The 20214-nt window shown below is 45.2% G+C and overlaps 1 protein-coding gene, 1 non-coding gene and 1 pseudogene across 2 annotated transcripts; 2 read left to right on the top strand and 1 right to left on the bottom strand.

Annotated features, from left to right (window-relative positions):
- The first annotated feature begins 6760 nt into the window (after window positions 1-6760).
- On the top strand, window positions 6761-8634 carry LOC129294905 (uncharacterized mitochondrial protein ymf1-like). The gene has a single exon (XM_054933386.1). The coding sequence runs from the start codon at window positions 7990-7992 to the stop codon at window positions 8479-8481; it is 492 nt and encodes a 163-aa protein (XP_054789361.1). The 5' UTR covers window positions 6761-7989; the 3' UTR covers window positions 8482-8634.
- A 6797-nt stretch (window positions 8635-15431) lies between these two features.
- Window positions 15432-15503, top strand: TRNAN-GUU (transfer RNA asparagine (anticodon GUU)). The gene has a single exon. It is a non-coding gene; the product is annotated as a tRNA-Asn (tRNA).
- A 4304-nt stretch (window positions 15504-19807) lies between these two features.
- LOC129294904 (uncharacterized) overlaps window positions 19808-20214 on the bottom strand; it is a 1427-nt pseudogene continuing 1020 nt past the window's right edge.

Raw genomic sequence — 20214 nt, 5'->3', positions numbered from 1 at the left:
TGTGTCACGACAACTCTACACTTAGTAAGGTATTTCTGGCCAACTGTCGGAAAACCTTGGATGAGGGGTCCTCCTTGAGAGCTATCGGTATACTCTGCCAAGGGCATTCTACTTAAAAACATAATCTTTCGTGACAAGCGGAAGCTTGACTCGAAATGGGAGCAGGCAAGAAGAGCAAGTATAGTGAAAGTATCCTCATGGGCCAAACAAAAAGAGGTTTAGCCCCAACGTCAAATTAATGCATTGATTCAAGGGGTACACGTGCAAACATCGTCTATCTCTCTGGTCAAGTGGCTCTGCTCTTAGGGAGAGAATCTACGGATTGGCTTCCCCCCTCTCCTCAGATGTCCACAAAAGGGAATTGACAGTTAATCCGATGACTTTCCATCTAAGACATGGTAATTGCTTTCAAAGGCTAGATGCTGCAAGTGAATAAAAAGAAGAATATGCATACGCAAGTGCAAGAATAAGAAGCGGAGCAAAGCTCAACAGAACTAGCCACACATCGACAGCTAACCAGGGTTCGCTCCCTCCGGAACTAAAGAATGCTCCGCCATTTCTTAGTTTCCTGGAAACCGAAAGCTTAACCACTTTTTAGGATTAACTAAAGCAACCTTTCGACGTCGCTCGAAGGTCTAGTATCTACTATTTAATAGTAGCCGTCCAATCAACTAATTTCACAGCAAGAAAGCTCTTACCTAGTCAGCAGGGAAGCAAGAGAAAGAGCTGTCTTTGTCAAAGCTGCTAACCATAGTTCTGAGTGAGTTCCGAAGAGGTGCTCTTACAGCAAAGCAAGCAAGAAAGAAGAAAGCAACTCGCTCGATTCCTTTAGCTGCTGTGCTCGTAATCAGCCGAATTTGAATTTCATTAAGGCTTTCTAGCCATCAAGATAGAAAATCGCTCTAGCTTATCGTTCACTGTAAGAAAATCTATATGTATTAGAGAAATTCTCTAGCTTACTGCTATATTAAAGAAATTCTATTCAAAAGCTTAGGCTTACGGAACTCTTATTTATCTCTTATATCGCCTTATTAGTCTAGGGCCCAATACAAGGCTTTTCTTAATCAATCCGTTACGGATTAAGAAAAGTGAAGATTGGTTCTGTACCAGGTCATGGTGATATGCTTGATAAAGGTTTGTTTCGTCGATAGCATTTTCTGATGTAGGATGCGTAGTAGCTGTTGTCACAGTTGGGGTCCTAAGGCGGGAATTGTCCAAAAGAAGCCATAGCGTTGATTGCTCTCCCTTCAGAAAGACTTGTTGTAAATCGCCGGTTGGCTTTACCAACCAAGAAAGACATGGGATTGTTTGGGCATAAAGAAAAGATTGGCTGCTTCTAAAGCTCTCTTTCTTCTCTTATGATATTTTGCCTAAGTAGTCCCTTCTAGAGGAAAGCAGGGAAGAAGAGACAGGCTGACTTACTGAAGCAAGGACTAGCAGCGCGTCTTGTCCAATGCCTCAGTAAGTCCAAAGCAAGAAAGCAGAATGCGAGCCTGGCTAAGAATGAAATCCAGTATCGAAAGAAGTACCCGTTGCTCGAACTAGTGTTTTGATATTGGCTCCTTGGAATCCCCTTTCTTTGTGTGCCTATGGGGAATCTCATAAAGAATTCAAGTGAAGTGGTGGATTCCTGACAGGTTTAATACGCTGTACTGATCGGACTAGGCTGGCAAAGTCCTGTGGTTTCTCTTTCTGTGCTTGCTATGAAGGTTTATGTGACACACATAGACTTGAATGCATGAGACACGGAAAGCCTTTCTCGCTCGTATCGAAGACCCACTCTATCGCTAGTCGCCTTGGACACCAAGAAGGTTCAATCTGAAAGAGAATAGAAAGGCGGGGGCTCAGCTCATCTGCGCAGAGGAAATAGGTTCCGAAAGCCACCTCCGATCGAGCTTTCTTATGCTTATGACTGGCATTCTCGGGGAACTCTTCAGGACACCTACAAAAACGAGTCTATTTGGCCAGAAAGACTGATTTTTTTGGTTATTCGCCCACGTATTTCAAGAAGAGCCTTATATATTACTATATTACGTGCGAGTGAGGAGTTTCCCAAAACAAATACTGGGATTTCCTCAACCAGAGTAGGAAGGTTCCCCGAAAGACTCAGTGCTGCTTCCAGCGCCAGGCTCATGTGGAAAGGCAACCTCTGGAATCTCCCACACTTCTCTAGTCTTGTACGTGAATCAAAGAAATAAGTATTTCACTTTCGTCCCTGCGGGATTTCTGACCTTGAATTCTTTCTGGGCACCACCCGCCTTCGGGAATATCCGTATACTTTTTTGAAAAGAATGAAGAATTGTAGCATGATTCGCCTACCTGGACTGATACGAATAAGGGTAGCTGACCCGTAGAAAGAAGGAAAGCCCAAAGGTAGTCGATATCCTCTGTACAGGGTAGGGCTTTTCACGATGGCACCGAAGCCCATATCTGATCTGGAACTTGAGAAAGCCTCCCGGGCCGGGTTGACTACGAAAGGAGTGGCGACGGCGCCTAACCCTGAGATGTGGATCATCCACCTCTTTTAGATCTTTCACCGCGTCGCTGAGATTCAATGATTCCATCATAGGCCCTTTCTCTACAGCCTAGAGATCAATTAAGCTTTCGGGGCTCTGTAGAGATGGGAGCGGATTCAGTGAAATAGGAGGAAAAAGTGGTTCATCCGGCTATTCAAGGGATATTCTAAGAGGAAAGTACGCTATTCGTCGGTGAGGGATCTATGGTAGCTCGTGTATCTCTTAGCATCGATGGCAGGCCTACTTTTTACAGCTTGAGACTGACTTTGAAAGGTTGGAATCCAGGAATCGTGGACTAGAGCCCTTATTCTAGGTCGATGTGCCACCAATACATTCTACCTTTGAAATCTGGCTTTACCTGGGCCGCTTCTCGACCGAGATCCCTTCGATGGATGTCACCGTGCTTGTCTCTTCTCAACTGGATTTGGCTTCTATTTAAGACTTATTGAATATTGAATCTAACTACTAGCATCGGTCCCTTCCACTCGGCAAAGACCCCTCTTTCGTTCGAGCAAAGGACGCCTAACCTGAAAGAGGCTCGGCGAGACCTCGATGCGAAAGAGCTAGATCAGTAGTTTATCTGGGACGAATTCCTACTTACTATTTATTAGTAATGGTAACGAAGGTATGCCAAGGGAAGCTCGGGCCAACCTATGTCTCAGTAGCTGCCCGAGAAAGGACCACTCAATCCAGACAGGTTCTCGCAACTGCCTTTCAAACAGGACCTCGAGAGGCAAGCCATGGAAGTACCGCTAGGTAGGGAGCGAGCTCCTACTTCATTGGATGTCTGATCAAAATGGGGGCTTCCAACTGAGATTCATGAAGAGAAGAGAGGACCCGACGAGCCGTGTCGAGCCTATGATATGCCCGAGTGGAACTGAAAAGATCAAAAGACCCGACAGAGCAGGAAGTGACCAAGCAAGCAAGAAAACGGGCGTTAGTCACGCGCAACAAGCCAGCTACGAATAAAGTCGCTCTAGCGCGAAAGCCCCCACTTAGTTTAAGGCGTTAGTATGCGCAGCCGTTTTCTTGCTGCAGCCGTTTGATTGCGTAGTTTTCTTGCCCCGCCCCGTTTTCTTGCTCGTTGCTTGCCCTATTAGTCTAGGCGAGCAACTACGTACCTTTACAGTCGAGCTACCTTCGTCCCTGAAAATCCCTAAGATTTGAGGAAGTCACAATCAATCCAAAGCAAATCGACGAGTCTCACTTCTTTTTTATCTTTCTTAGTTAGAACTACATGTTAGAACCGGGAAGGAAGACTACAAATTGACCAGGAATGACAAGAAACGGTGTTCAGAAACAGGCTGAACACCCTATTCCACGGTCTCAATAGTCTCGCGGATGAGACCATCTCTTGCACACGACGAGCAGGGGTTGAAAGCTTCGAAACTCTTCAATGACTAGCCATCTCGAACATTTAAGATGGAGCAGCCCGTTCCGGAAAGCTAGCTTCATCACGAGTAGCTTCACCACAGCAAATAGAATAAGCCGCGGGCTTTCCTTTTATAGAAGGGCTTTGGCTTCTGCCAATGCTGCTAGAGGGTGTCTTTGTTTATGTAACTTCCATCTTATACCGAAGTACTGATACAAGCTCAGTCCCAAAACTTATTTGGCCTTTGAGTCCTTCTCGTGCCCCGAGCCCCAAGGGTAAAAGGCATAAACGGGAATCAGTGGAAAGAAAGAATATGTAGTTGTCGGAGATGCTTTGTTGTGCTTGTCTGATTGGGAAAGAGATCTGAGAGTTCCGACTTCGATAGGTCCTAATTCCACCAAAGCAGGCATGACGCCCATTGTCACTTCCTTTTCCGTTTTTGCGCAAGGGATTTATCACTTACTCGTTAGAGTAAGGGGAGTAAGCGCTTACTTGTAACTTGTTAGAGTAAGGTTTCTAAAACTGATAAATCAATATCGTCTCTCCCTAATCCGATAAGCCTGACCATGGTCCAAAGTTATAACAATCGGGAAAGCCTTTGAGCCAGCTCTTAATCTTCTTATGTGATTTGCTTGTAGAGGTAGAGCTATTGCATCTCCTTAATCAGTCGATTTCTTCTCCCTTCTACTTTAGTGATCGAAGGTCCATAAGCAGTCTTGGTTGTTGCTGCTTCCGAAGAAAGGAAAGTCTACCTTATCTCCCCGGAATGACGTTTTCGCTTCTTTTTTATTGGACTGTCTCCGCTTCTTGAGTGAGTTCAGTGGGTCAATCTCATACGGGATTTCAACTAGGCACTTGCACATGCGATTAACGGCTGTTGGATCGAATTCCCACTTTTCCAGGGATCGAACTCTAACTCGATTGTTTGGCATTAAACTCTAGCACTTGGCTTTGCCATTGAGTAAGCGCTTGAAGTTAGCTCTTTGCATTGATAAATCCGGTCTAAGCTAGGCTGCAAGATAGGGAGAGTCTGAGTTCAAACCTTTATCTTTTATTCTTCTTACAGGAAATGAAAAAAAGAATCAATCCTCTAACTATCGGGAGAGCGATTTTATACCTTCATCTCCTTCTTTATATAATATAGTCGCCATGTTCCGATCTGTCGGCCGATTTCTGAAAAGAATAATCATTCTTTCAGTCACAGGAAGTAGTGTTTTGCTAGTTTCACACTAAGCTCCTACGTTCCTACCGTAACTTTAGCTTTGCCTTAGAGAAAGAATTCCCCCTTGCTTAGCTCGAGTTCTCAAACCTCTCCCTATGGCCGCTTCTAACAAGCAAGTTCCCATCCTCTCCCTGATATGAGGAGGCTATGGAGTTATCTGAATATGCTTTAGCTGTAACAGCAGTCGAATGAGACTTTTTAGTTCCTGTAACGGTCTTCGTTCTGGTAGGAATCATTCTCAGATCGATATAGAACTCATCCTCTCCTTACTTTATTCGATAGGGGCGAGGTCTTTCCCATCCTGTCCCTATCGCTGCTATCTGATCTGCTATCGCTCCTTCCTCTTCGAGTAATTCATTATGGCTTGTGCGCAGAGGGAAAGAACTCTAATGTCTCTCCCATCCTGTCCCTATCGCTCGACTCACCTCGTACAACATTCCATTCCTTACCCCATTCCATTCATTCCTTAAGGTTGCTTCCTTTACTAGTTATCTTTCAAAAGACAATAAAGCATAGCATAAGAACTAAAAAGAAAAAAGTAAGGGAGTCAATAGCACCGGAGTCGAGAACAGGGGCGTAGCGAGATAAGACTTTTAACGCTTTCTTCATTGCGCAAGAATTCATATATTAGTAAGGAACTGATTGATCTGTAATAAACTGTCTTAGTCTTACTAGCACCCGTAGTAGGAAAACTTAGAGGAATGGGTAGCGTCTTTACCTTCTTTCATGATGTAGTTGCTTATCCTTTAGGGAAGCATTTCACTCCTTAAAGAGATGTGGAACTCTTTGACAGCAGGAACTTGAGACTCGGCTTAGTGTCTTACGTGATAAGGCCTCTCTTTAAGCATCAAAACAAGAGTTACAGGAGGCGAAGTAGGAGTAGGAGAAAAACAAGTTCCAGCACAAAAATAAGCTCTTCGATAGGTTGGGCTAGGTTGTAGCGCTCCTTTCTAGGCTACGTTCGACTCGTAGAAAGAAGATTCCGAGAAAAAATCGCCTGGCCGATGTCACATCAAAATGATTAAGACGATTCTTTCTCCCTTCGATCATTATCCACTTCAACTAGAAAGAACTAGGAGAGGCCCCTAGACTAATAAGCGGAGATGCCCTTATCAGATAAAGGCGAAGCGAGAGGAAGTGAAACGAGCGATAGCGAGAGGATTGACTCCCCAGCCAGAATCCGAATCTTAAGCTTAAACAAAATCATTCCCGTCCTCAGCACCCGAATCATTCCTATCTGAATCTCCATCCGCCGCATTTGAATCAGAGTACGGAGGTGCGGCAGGTGGTATCGTATATAAGATAACTCTTACTTTTAGGATAGGAGTGCTTCGGCTTCGAAATAGAATAAGTGGTTTTCAAGGCAACTAGATATTTCGTAAGAGAAGAAAGCCGAACCTCTGATCGGCCTAGACACATAAAAAGAGTCTTGGCGTCGAGAGCTATTCCGTAAGTAACTCAGTGCATGTAAGGCTTGGAAAAAAAAATGAAATATGAACACCCGTGCAGGTCGTACCGAAGTTTGAGCGAATAAGAAGGGGTCATGACTCTCGTTCACACTGTTCGTCCTAAATTACGTCCATTTCTCTATTCGTTATTAATCTTGCTCACTTTGTTTTACTTTCTTTCTCTGTGTCTGGGTTCAGTTGAATTCTTTCATGCCTTACTTTCAAAGGCTGGGGTGTCGAGCCCTATCTTGTTTCTTGCTGAGAATTGGATGCTCCAGCTGGATTGCATTTTCTATATTTTTTTCTGTGCGTGTGATTTCCGGGGAAACCCACGATTTTGCTCATTCTATGTTGCCTGCCAACCCTCCGCAGGAAGGAGGGGAGGCTCCCAATCTCCCCATAGGGGTCATGGGGCCGGCAGCCCCTAGTATTGACTTCTTAAAAACAAAAATACTCCTCGTTTTCCGTTCCATTTCGCGGGGCCGTAGAAAACCGCGAACCAACTTTTTAGCCGATGTTCAGGCGGCTGGAAACGGCTTCCCAGTTTTTACGCCTGAAAATCGCTCAGGTTCTAGAGGAGCTTTCGAAAAACCCGGAGCGATGGAACAATTGCGGTCACAAAGCCGCCGTCGAATTAAAGGTTTTGATCAACGATTGAGAGAGGGAAAGAGGGCTCCTTTCGGAGACATTGGATAGGACAGCTTTTTAGTTCTCACCTGTTAGAAGCGAAAGAGGAAGGTTTCTTTTGGGAGATTTCGTTTGTCGTGAGAGCTTTCAATTCATACATAGAGTCCTCATTCATTGATGGGAGAGTCCCCACCGGTCAGCGATTTGGTTTTATACATTACACAAGGTGGCACGGACGAGTACTAATTTAATTGGGTACGCAAAAGCCTAACTCAGCTAAGCTAATAAATGCTGCATAAGAGAGTGGGAGGCCGGCCCCTGCCCATCTGGAGGTGCACACCCATTTAGGAACATATGCAAAAAAGGGGTAAAGAGAGAAGTCAATGGAGAACTACCAAATCCAATGACTTTGATTTGTTCGTACCATTCTGTCATCGATCACTGCTGGGTCGGTTGGTGAGTCACCCCCAAAAAAGCATCGAGAAAGGTCAAGCATATATGTTTTATGAAATGATCAGCGGTCTCATTTATGCTATGCCCTGCATCGTGTTCGTGTGTGTTTATTGAGCTTTCTTCACTTCAGCGCCATGCGCTTTGCTTCGCTTTATAGAAGAGAGAGACCGTTGTTTTGTTTTGAGAGTGAAAAGCAAGCGCAAGCGATAGAAAGGATAGTCCCTCGCGCGTTCGCGCGAAACTACTATAGGTGAGATCATTAGTGAAAGAAGGACCAACGACGATCCTATCCTAAAGGAGCAGGAGGAGTCAGTCTTCTTTGAAGATCGAGGAACGTAGTGTCGGACAATTATGCCATTCGGAAGAAGTCTTCTACAGAGGGAAAGCAGCCTGTTACGAGTAAGTGGAGAGGAAAGATCTCCAGAGATTCTTATCTCATTCCATTCCAGTGGCTCGACCAGTAACCAATGGCGAAAACTAAAAAATCCATGGTTTCCCGGTAGAACCCCATTTCGCCCAAGTTGTTGCGAAACCGGAAAAAAGAAGCGGTTTTTCGCACAGCTTGCTCATAGTGCGGGTCCCACTTGTATATTGTATTTGGCCGAAGAAGCATCGGACAGGTTGGAGTTATTACCTTCTTTGGACTCTATGGACCAAGATCTGCTTTCATTATATGGGCAATATCGATCTACTTTAGTAGATCATATGGATGTAGAAAAAGCTTCTGATTTTGATGAATTGGAAACATCTCTTTTCCATTTTTATTTACCTAGTTCATATCTTTGTTTCGTGTGTTCCCGGGAGGAATTCGATCTCTTCAATCTCGGGATACCACCTAAATAACTGCGGCCAGAGAGTCAAATAGGTCGGGAAGAAAGAGTCTGAGGTCGGGTTGGACGACATACATCTTGGTTGGTTCCACCACCAACTTTCTTTATGTTAGAGTAACTGGGAAAGCAGAGATTCTTATTATATTAGTTCAAATAGGCCTAAGATTGAATTGAAGTTCCCCCAATGGGGAAGCTGGAAGCGAGGGACTGATAAGGTGCTAGGCAAATCTCCATCTTTGCTGAGTGTAGTTCTGGGGTATACTACTTCCCCAGAACTACACTCAGCAAAGAAGGATGCGTATTCCACCTCAGATGGTAGAAGGGGCAACTCAGCCTAGTCTTTCCCTTTGGGCTAGGAACCGGCTCAAAACGCAGTCCTCCAACAGAATCAATGGCATTCCCTTCTTACCAGTCCTTACGAACTGTACATTGCTTACCCGGTTGAATAGCAGAAACCTAGAGATAGAGTTCAAGATACATCCAGGGTAGAGACACTTAAGATAAGACAGATATCAGAAAATAAAAGCCAGGGTTTGACTCCAGTCTACTAAGGCTGACATCAATCATGGTACAGAAGCTGCTGAGGGAACATACTAAGAGTTTGGAGGATGATATGAAGTTGTCGGAATTATTAAAGGATGAGATGAATGAGGATGCAAAAACTTGCTCCAAGAGAGGTCATTTTGCCAGAAATAGAACTCAGGGTCAGTCAAGAACACACAACCACTGAATCAAGGAAGGACCTCTGATCAACATTCTTTGATCCAAGGTACGATCCAACTTAATGATTCTATTGTAAAAGCAATCTTTGATTCGGGCGCTTCGCACTCACTCATCACCTTGTGGTATGGTCTTGTGCAGAAGAAGTGTCCCCGGTCAAGTCTTTAAGGACAACGTTGGTGATGATGTTCTCATCGGAAATCGTCGACTTTCCGCAGTTTACCATTCATTGTTAGATGGCTTAGGTCTCACTATTTCTGTGAGTAAATCATTGATGTCTAAGACTGGTGCGGTGGAGTTTGCCAAGCGGTTCTTGATCAAGGTACTAACTGTGGATTTTTCACCCATCTCAGTTCGTTGTCTAGCCAACTACTATCATCCTCATTGCCTATGTGCCATCGAGATGAAGTACCCAATGAAAGAGATTCTCTTAGTCTTCAGTGTACTCAGTGAGAAGCTAAGGATAACCACTCCTTGACTTGTCTTTTCGATTGTTCCTCATTTTGAATGCTTTCAATTGCTCTCTTTTTTTCCTACGTCCAGTCTACTCTTTTTTCGCAATCAAGGTCCTTGTTAAAGGCCCAGTAAGTAGTAAAGGCCTTCAACACTCTCCTGAACCTCTTTATTTAGGGCCTTCACTCTATTCTAAAAAAGGTAACCTCTCTATCCTACTCTCTTTGAAAGCTAAGCCCCTATGCTATCCCGGAACTCCTATAGTTGAGTGAGGGGCCAGAGCTGCTAGTGAGATTGATGTCAGTCCTATATTCGTTCTTGGCTTAGCCCCTAGGTTCGCTTTCTGCCTCTGAAAAACGTATTCACATCTACTCCCAACGCCCAAGCCGCCAAGGGTTCTCGTGGGCACTTACCTTTAGACGCTGCTTCAAGCCAAAAGTGAAGACTATCTATGGGGAGAGCAGCACCTTCCTCTAGAAGTCGAGTAAGGCACCGTCCTCCCGGGAACAAGAGCAAGCCTTCTTTACCTTTACAAGGTAGTGTATCCTACCTCTTCTAAGTCGGGGGCATCCTGAGCCGGAAAAAAACCTCAAGCTACTAAGCGTACCAGGTCTCGTCCCATATCTTAAGGTAAACCCTGTTTTTGAGCTTTAGCTTGAGAAGCACGGGTAGGTGCTTACATCTGATGGATTGGGCAGTTCTACACTAATCCGCTTTTCTTATATTTAGAAGCACTCGGGAACTAGCTTCGCAACTCACCCCGAAAAGGATAGAATAGCTCGACCGGTCCTATCTCTACACATCAACTCATGGTACTCCCTGGGCCCCTAACGGGTTAGCGACAGCATTCTCGAGGGCTATTCTTCTATTGAATCAGCGGGTGATTCGGCGAATGAAAGAGCTAGCTCTTCTCGCTTAGGTAGCTAAACCCGGGTCTCACTGCCTGAGAATGTCTGACTTCTTTCTTAAGGGGGCCTTAGAACGCGTTTTCAGGTCTGAATGTGTGACCCTTGACACTCCTATACCTCCGATGGAGAAGGCAAGATGGAGCAAGGGATTCAGGATTCAATTGCCTTGACCTCTGTCTCCAGAGTCGAGAGCTTTCAAGGAGCTGTGTTTCTTGTAGGGGAAAGGGTGAAAAAACAATCATCTTAGGGGTCTGACACACCCATCAGGTCAGATCAAAGAGGGTTGGTGTGGCACCTAAGGCAAAACCTGAACTCACATACTTCGGACTCGCCCTTCGGAGAATCATGAAAAACATGGGATACAACTTTGAGTACCCCAGGGGCTTGAATGGGGGCAAAGGCATAACCGCTACGCCCCTTAAGCCTTACCTAAGAAAAGACCTAGAGTAAGAAAAGGAAGCCTCATAGACGTGTCCTTGCCTCTGTTCAGTTGTTGTTCCGGTCGGTTTACGAATCAATCAAACGAGCCGCAGACGCCAAACCAAAGGCTTTTTCAAAGCATCCGAATTAGCATCAGTAGACGTAGAAAAAGATCCTATTCCTTCCTTATCTGATGGGGCCTTTGCTATCGCTTGAAACTTACTTCCTATAGGGAAAGGGTAAGGGAAAGTACCGAAAAGAAAGGGAAAGTCTTGTCTTACGATTCTTCCTAATCCATTCAATGAAAAAGGCGCATGCCCTCTTCTGTTTTACATGGTGCTATTCCTTTTCAGGTCTTGTTTCCTGACAGACAAACTCCTATTTCATTTATCCCCTCTTTTCTGCCTTAATGTATGTCAGAAGCAGACGGGGTTTTTCTAAACTTTCAAGATTTCTATGTGAAGGTTCGCCGGTCATCATACTATATTTCCCGCTGCTTTTTCCTCGCTTTTAAGCCCGATAAAGGAAGTTGAAAAAGTGAAGTGAAGTGAGCCCCATATAGTAGGGAAAGAAGCAAGGGACTTAGAGATAGATAGGGGCGCACTAGCGCAAAAGCTTCGATAATAGAATGTTGAATTTCGTTCTATTTAGCACTATAGGTGCTTATAATGCGTCTTCTAGACATCATGTGGAGAAGAATCTTCCATATGAATGGTTAACGTTGGAAAAGAAGTAAGAAAATCGCTGTTTGCTGGGATCGGAATGAGGCAAGATAGAAAGACCTTGAAAGAGGGATTGCTACTTCCACTTTCAGCCTAGGAAGATTTTAGTCTTCCTTAGAAGACTGTTCCCTGTGAAAGATGCGCTAGCCTCCGCGCAGAGAGAAAGAAGAGGGTCCAAAAGAGATATCTATCGTTAAAGCGCTTTCTAGAAGCCTTTATTTTAGTTTAGTAAAGGCTATTCCTGAATACGTAGTAAGAAAGCGCTAACTTGTATATGTTAGAAAAGTGAACTGCTGCATTCCGTAAAGCAGTACTTAGCTTCAGTCTTCACAGTCCTAGGCGCACTAGACTAGAATGGATAGCACAGGTCGGAGGTGAAGCTTCTACTTAGACCTTGAATTCCTAACTCCGCTGAAGGTTAAGGAAGAAATCGTATCTTTTCAATATCCGGTAAAGAAGGCTCCAATAGTACCGGTGAGTCGGGCAAGTAGGTAGACTATCCAAAAAGTGTGAGAAATCGATCGTAAAAAAAAAGAAGTAGGTTCAAACGTGTTACCGCTTCCGGAATGGATTTCTTTGAGACAAGAAAAGATAAGGGATTTTGCTTTCCCAGCCGTTGCCCTTGTCAGAGAGATTCCTTATTTTCTTTTAATAAGAGAATTATGACCTCAACCTCACTCAAGGGATAGAAAGGGGCGATGAGCTCAGTGGAGGAGAAGCCGTCCTGATGAAATAGAAAGCCCTAGCTATGAGTTACTCCAATCTAGCCGTGATGCGCGAGGGCCAATATTCAAATGAAAGCAAGGGGCTGATTGCCCTCATGGGGAAGGGATGAATACGAGCTGTCGGAAGAGCTGCTCTCTCAGAAGCAACCAATCCAAGAATTTCTTGATTTGGTAGAGTACCAGTCACAACACTAGAACCAAGTTAGGTGAGCTTGAATGCATCGGTCAGAACGGGGAAAGCTGCTCTTAGAGCGTACTCCTTCCGATCTAGGCGTATGGTTGAATCTATCCTGACTTTCAAGTAGTGCTTGATTGAGGGATGAACCCGAATCCGTACTTTCCGGTACTTTTCCTACTCCCTTTTCCTCTTTCAAGTGGGTTGAACTCTTTCTAAGGCAAAAGGTGAGAACAGACAGTTCTTCTATTGAACTTAAAAAAAAGAAAACTAGGAATGCGAACCTTACTCTCGGGGCCCATTTGAAGTTGAAGATCTCCGAGCATTGCGCTTAGGAAGGTTTTTCTCAATCCATCTTCCCGGCTGACTGAATTGAATGCTTCAAAGTTTCATTGGCGCTTAATAGCCTGTAGCAGAGTTGAATTACGGTATCCCCTTCCCTCTAGGCTAACTGAACTCCCCTTTTCGAGGGAGAGAATAAAGAGATGACTGACAGCCAAAGGCATATCTGCTTACTTATCTAGGATCAAGGGCTCACCCTTTCTTCTACGGATTCATCTACTTAAGACTAAAGAACTTCCCCAAACCTTTGCGTCTGTTACCCTTGCTGCTGAAGCCTCTGCCTCTATCTATCCTTGTTAGATCACGTAGATTCGGAGAGATCAAAGGAGCATGAATGGCTACTCAATTCAGTTTCCTTTAGGAGTTTAGCATATGATGCTATGCTGCTGCTTTCTCTTCAGTTGCCTATCCCGCTATTGGTGATGGCGGTGCAACTCGTGCTGCTTAAACGAATGCTGGTGAGTAAACAGGTTCCGGTTCAAATGCATCTGGCTAACTAGCCACCTTTCACGCTGCTCCTGTTACCACCTCTGCTTATATTGCTATTGAGAGTGCAGGTTCTAGATCAACAGATTCAACTGCAATTGCTGCTGACTTTGTATTTGCTACTGATGCTGGGAATCCCGCTACTCAATCTGTAATGGGATCTCCTGCTCCCCGTGCTTCGGTCACACTCTATATGCGATTGGAAAAAGAAGTTGCTAGCATTGGGTATCGCCCTAGAACTGGAAGGGATACGGGGCAGGACCAATACTAAGAGAATACCTAAAACATATTTATTTACAGGAATCGCTAGAGAGAACTAAAAGCTAGAAGATGACCGGGAATCGAACTATGAAATGAAAGTAAGGACCGATGCCCATCAACGGACCTTTCTAAGATTAGAAAAGCCTTACTAAAATAGATTCTTTGTACAGATCTGCTGAAAGAAGGCCTATATTCGCATTTTTCTCTCTCATACAAAAATCTTTCACTGGCTGTAACGGAGAATGCATGAAAAGGAGAAGGCGAAAGAAAGGTTTCCTCGTACCAAGGACAGGTAATGGCAATTAAACTCGGGCTTGCTATTGCTTATCAACTTCTTATGAAAGTGAACCGAGCGTAGTAGCGAACAGATCTTTCTCTTCCTATGAATGTGCAGCCTTATTATAAGATACCACTGGAATTGCAGTTGGTCAAGAAGTTCCTTGCTTCAGGAAAGAGAGAAAAGCTTCATTATTATCTTCCTTCTGTCACATTTGCCCTGAAAACAGCCTATTCTATACCAGCTTCTTCTATAGATGATATAACTGGAGCAGATTCAATAGCAAAGGATATTCACCCAGCAGCGGCAACTGCTTGAGCTGATACGCAAACAAGACCAGAAAGACCGGTTACGCTTACACCAACAACGGATACTGGTTGACGGGATACGATAGCAGTGACACTTCTATTGATAGACATATAGACCTCTTATCGAGATTTATTCTACAAGGCCTCTCTTAAAGCTAAAAAAGAAGAGTTAACACGGTCGAAGTACCTAAGCCCAAAAGAACGAGTTGAAGCCGATGATTTCACAAAAGCCCTTCGATTTAAAAAGATCCTATTCTTTAGCGGTCTCAATGACAGCTAGATTTCTAAACAGTTACTCCTGCTAACTCCCAGTTGAGGAAGTTTCATGGGATTTTGGGCATACTCTTCTTTTCCTTCTTCCTTCGGCGAGGATACTGTAGTTCCAATCGTTTGAGGAAAGCCCGCTTTTTGGCATCAATGAAACTCTTTGATCTAGGAGAGAATGCCACTAGATCAAAGAGTGAATAAGGAAAAGATAGAAGACAGGATGTTACTACTGCTCTCCTACTGAAAGAACTGGATTGTACGAGTATCGATAAGTAGATTCGGGATGGGAATAGAGAATGCATTTTCTTTTTCTTTTAGCTATTGTTGTTAAGGTTAAGGCTGTGTGCATTCACTAGCCTAGTGGAAAGAGAGAGTGATCTCATCTCGCAAAAGAGCATAAGTCGAATTGCGTAAGTGATCACTAAACCTTCGTCTGCTCGTTAGCGCAGTTTTTTGATTGCGCTTACTAATAGGGCTTTTTTCTTTCATCTTTCAGCTTGATCGGAATCGATTCTATGATTGAATAGCAGAAGTGCTACTTAGTAGTAGAAACTCGGAGAGACAGACAGAGAGGGGACTCCATCCTACCTGCTAACTCCTAGGATGAGAAGTAGGTCCCTTGTTTTTGGCAGGAATAGTTCCAGCCTTTGTTGCCCCTCGGTAGAGTGAGTCTACTTAGCGAACTGGCAGGACGCGGAGATCGATTGATCAATATGAATCTCGAGAGTGGATGGTTGACCGCCGCCCCCTTGTCCTGGAGGCTCTCCGGCCGAGGAGGGGCTTGCTATCGTAACCTTTTCTTCCGGTGTATGTGAAAAAGAGTGACGAACCCTTTTTTGTTCGGTCATAGGTTGGTGTCCAAAGAACGAGAGTCGGCTTCCTTAACTTAAGGGAGTTCTTCCTCAGTAGCTCAGTGGTAGAGCGGTCGGCTGTTAACTGACTGGTCGTAGGTTCAAATCCTACTTGGGGAGAATTTCTAGTTATCGCTTTTCTGACCTAGCGACCCATTACGTTAGAAGGCCTTCCCCTTAGTTTCTAAACTAGCAGAATCGTGGGACATCAAAAGTGGGAAGTTGATTGTTGGTTTTTATTCCTCACTCTCGGTGAACTTGGTTCGTTCAATTCTTAGGGAGAAGAAGGATCCACTGGGAATGAATGGGAAGACTGGAGTAGTATCTTCATTAGCCGGAAGGAATTTGTCTCCACTAGCGTCATTCGAAGAACGAACAAAAAAGGGGTTACTGTTTAGGTAGGATAGATGGATGTAGTCCAATGGCTAAAGCTCTGCCAGCTTCTTGTAGACTGAACTCTCTTCTCTTTAGGCTCCGAGTGGTTTTTGGGTAGGATGGTAGAATTGTTCTTCGCCACTAGTGGCAACGAAGTTCTTGGTAATTAACAAGGGTATCGGAAGATCTCCACTCATTTCATTCATTCAGTGCCTGCGGTGAGGCGCAACCCACAACAAACAAAGGGGGAAAGCTTGCTTGCTGTAGCCCTATTTTAGTAGACTAGGCTTGGTAAGCTAAGCTATTTAAGTAGGCTCGAGAAGGGTAGGCTTGCAGCTTCGCTCAGCAGAAGAGCCTTACTTTAGATTATATTAGTAAAGCGCTAGCGCCCAACCTATGGGCTTTGAAGGGATAGAGGAAGGGAAGAAAACAAAGATGGTCACTCCTTTTAGTTTAGGAACATGGCTCGTTCATTCACTTGCTCATGAACTCGCTGCTTCGCCAGAAGCGACTAGGGGGGGGCTGGGGAAGGCCGACGACTACATGAGGGGGAAGCTGTCGTAGAAGCTTTGCCCCTTGCTTTACAGAGATTGTTATGAACTGACTAAATGACTAGATTCTCCCGGAACGCTAGCTAAGCTAAAAAATAGTAAGAGTTCCCTTAGCGCACAAGCACTAAGTAAGAAACCCACCTTTTGACAACCTTACTAATAGAAAGGGGAAAGATGCGCTCAAGCATGCGAAGAAAGCTCGAAGAGCTTCCCTTATATTATAGAAAGGTTTGTAGAAAGGGGCTTCTTCCAATATCCCAACAAAGTAGGGGCTTCAAAGCTTGTAGTTTAGGGGTGCGCAGGTTTGGAACCCTATACAAGAGGCTAGCGTGCAATGGCTTTCTCTGATGGGGGCTCGCTTCTTCAAGCGGAGCTTGCTGCTTTTCATTTTGATAGGAGTAGGTAGGTGCTTGCTGCTCGCTTGCTGTCTACTAAACGAGCCTTCACTGCCCGCCCGGCCCCTATCTTTAATCTTAAGTAAAGTGAAGTCAAATCAATGAAGTGAACAGCCCAACCTCTTTGTTTTTTGCTTTGCCGGGAAGCTTCTACTTGTTGAAGCAAAGCTTCCCCAAAAAACAATAAATAGACTTGCTACTATAGTTATAGTATAGGAAAAAGCTTCTCTTTGATAGCGGTCATAGGGGGGTTCAGAAAGGATCTGATCGTAGATAGAGACAACAACCAGTGCGGGGGTAGGGGCGGATGTAGCCAAGTGGATCAAGGCAGTGGATTGTGAATCCACCATGCGCGGGTTCAATTCCCGTCGTTCGCCCATCAATAAATGGACCATTTGTTACGCCTAGAAAGCATTTTTTCTGCAAGTCATCTCGAGGCTTTCAAACGCATCCAAGCCCGATTGAAACATAGAAACCATAGATTCGCGTCGCCTACTTGCGTCAGGCTAAAGCCCCCTTGCTTGCGGGTCAGGAAAAGACTTTCACCTCACCATCTCACTCTGAATCCGCAGAAGAGTATACCATATCGAACGAAGAAAAAGCAGATAGAAGAAATAGAAGCAAAGAAATAACAATAACCAAAGGTGGTGAAGGGGTATAGGGTTTTTAGGTTTGTTTCGAATTCGAATAGGTTTGCATCAAGGTACGTTTTCCCAAATGTTGATGGCTTGGAGTTCCCCATCTTTGAAGAGAAGGAGAGGTATGGGGATATAGTATATATAGAGTATAGTCCCTACCGTACGGTGCCCGAACACGATTTCTATCTTTCTTTTTGAATTTCATCCACAGAACGAACCAAGAACTGATAGAATTGTTGATGCCACCGCCCTGGAGTGGGAAAGAAGAGTGGAATTAATGATTTGAAAAAGAGGGCTAGGTCTAGCCAAGGATTGAGTCCTTTTTCTTTTGGATCTGCTACTCGACCCGTATTCTGTTACAGGTTTGCCTAGCGCTTCCATCGAAAGCTTATACCTGTTGACTTTGAAGAAAATTGCCATCCTCCTTTTAAATTAAAGCATCCCGTTCTTCTATTTCTGATTCATATGCATCTCAAGCCTTAGAGGAAGGGCCAAGCAAGGGTTAACGTTGTGTAGTCGGGAATAGAGTTGCCGGTAACCTTTGGCTAATAGCTAGCCTAAGACAAGAGGCAATAAAGCAGAGCTAGCGAAGGGAGACCAAAAGCAGGAGCTTTTTAAGCGCGCTCTGAAACAAAGGAGGCAGATACGTGAATGAAGTGAGATCTTGGAACAAGGGCAGTGGTTGGGTCTAGGAGAAAATGGAAGGAAAGTGGCTTGGGAATGAAACAACATAGGCAGTCCCTCATGAGTGCGGCACGCATCATTGCCTTTCGCAGCAGTGCCTGACCGGTCCTTTCTCCTCTACAGGAAAAAGAGGTTTTGACCGCCTTACCCGTCATTGAAACACAAGCTGGAGACGTATCGGCCTATATTCCCACCAATGTGATCCCCATTACTGATGGACAAATCTGTTCGGAAACAGAGCTCTTTTATCGCGGAATTAGACCCGCTATTAACGTCGGCTAGTCCCTATTTTGATGCTCTAGTAAAAGAGATAGAATCTCTGAATGGCCCTTTTGTTTCGCATTCAGAGATTAAATGATTAAAGATTTTCTTCACCCTCTTTTCTATGTACGTGGGCCACCGCATATCTAACCGAAGCTATTGCATTGTTTGCCCTAATGATGGCCTTTTTGATCTTCTGATAAAAGAAAAAAGTTTCTTTTCTTTTATGGTGGGGCGGCCCCCACCATAAAGACTTAACAAAAATCAAATCAATTTCAAAAGCCCATGGGAAAGGGAATGGTAGAGCTATCGCGCGCGGGGAAAGTGTATGCATTTATGGTACTGGTAGTACTGGACAAGCTCTCAGGGAATAATCTCTTTCTTATTTCTTCCTTTTTTCCCATGACGACTAGGAACGGGCAAATCACAAATTTCACTTCGAATTCCGGACCTCAACATCCTGCTGCTCATGGTGTTTCACGATCAGTATTGGAAATGAACGGAGAAGTGGTGGAACGTGCGGAACCACATATTGGATCACTCCAGTGCGGCACGAAGCCGCTGACGCCGAGTCGGCTCCTATGCCGCTAGCTATGCCCTGCTTGGTCCCCCGGCACGGTGGAGGTTCCGTAGCGCGTCATGAGCACCGGGCTAAGGGGCGGTTGAGCAACTCAAGCGAACCGCCCTACCTTACTACAACATAAGGACAGAAGGGAGAAGGTTGTGAAGGTGGCCTCGTTATCCACACCTCCGGTCAGATGAATGGAGGACCGACCGACCCGGGTTTTCATGAGCGTTGGCGGGTCCTGGAGTGCCTGTCAAGGGCGCTAGCGCATACCCCGGGGTGATCATCACCACCTGCACCTCACATCTCGGCACAGTGGAACGTGTAACCCGCCTGCTGTCTCATTCAACTACATTTGTTCCTGTAATCCATAGCCTAACAGAACGCAGCAGCGAGGGACAACCCGCCCATACAGCCAGCGGGGAGGATGGCACTACTGGCAAAGACCGTCCGGCGAAAACGCCGCAGGCGCGAAGCGTGGTAGGCCTGCGCCGGGGGAGCATAGCATAGGTAGGAAAGGGAGCCTGGACGGTGGAAGAGCCAGGGGAGGCCGGGTCATTTGACGGAAATGGAAGGCTTTTCCCCTATTAGAGAAGGCCGTCTTCAGTAAAGGGGAAGTGCATTAATTCTTGGAAAAAGAGGGAACGAGTGGAGTATACGAAACGAGCCAAGCTTAGAGAGAGATAGGGGCGAGCCTATATAAAAAATGAAATAAAGTGAATTCAATGAATAGATAATAGATAGAGTCAACGGTACGACAGACAGCGCTGCCTACACGCGAATTAGCTTCCGAGGTCGAGCAGTCTCAATTTCACTACAGGATTTGCGAATGAATGCTGGGCTGGGCCACCTCGAATGGCATGAGCCGCATGCGGGGAGACCCGCACGTACGGTTTTTAGGGGGATCTGGTCGAAAGACCGGCCGGCGCCCACCCGACTAGAGGGACTGAGAAATTAATAGAGTACAAAACTTATCTTCAAGCTTTACCTTATTCTGATCGTTCAGAGGGCGATCGCGGAGTCACTGAATGAAGTCCTCCGTTTCTTTCGGAGGTGCTGACCCGCAGCGAGGCAGAGATGACTAAGTGACATATGGAATATGGCGACGACAACAGCATGTCGTAGAAGGAGATAACTGGTGGAGCCAACGATCCGCTAAGACTAACGTATCTACAACTACATCCCCGAGCGGCAGTCAAACGGAGGCGTGAATGCAAGATGCCAGCGGAATGATCGGCCGGACAGAGGCTAGGGCTGCTTCCTTCCCACCGCGTCCTTCCTTGTGTGTCGGAGATATAAAGCGAGTGCACCGGAAAAGAACGGGAACTGGGTCGATCTATTCTATGGCGAAGCATCCGAAGC

This window comes from Prosopis cineraria, unplaced genomic scaffold (genome assembly GCF_029017545.1).
Source record: "Prosopis cineraria cultivar Desert tree isolate PC_DT_omini unplaced genomic scaffold, ASM2901754v1 PC17, whole genome shotgun sequence".
NCBI lineage: Eukaryota > Viridiplantae > Streptophyta > Magnoliopsida > Fabales > Fabaceae > Prosopis > Prosopis cineraria.
The sequence above is the reverse complement of the archived record's forward strand: the minus strand, read 5'-3'. Positions and strand labels throughout refer to the sequence as shown.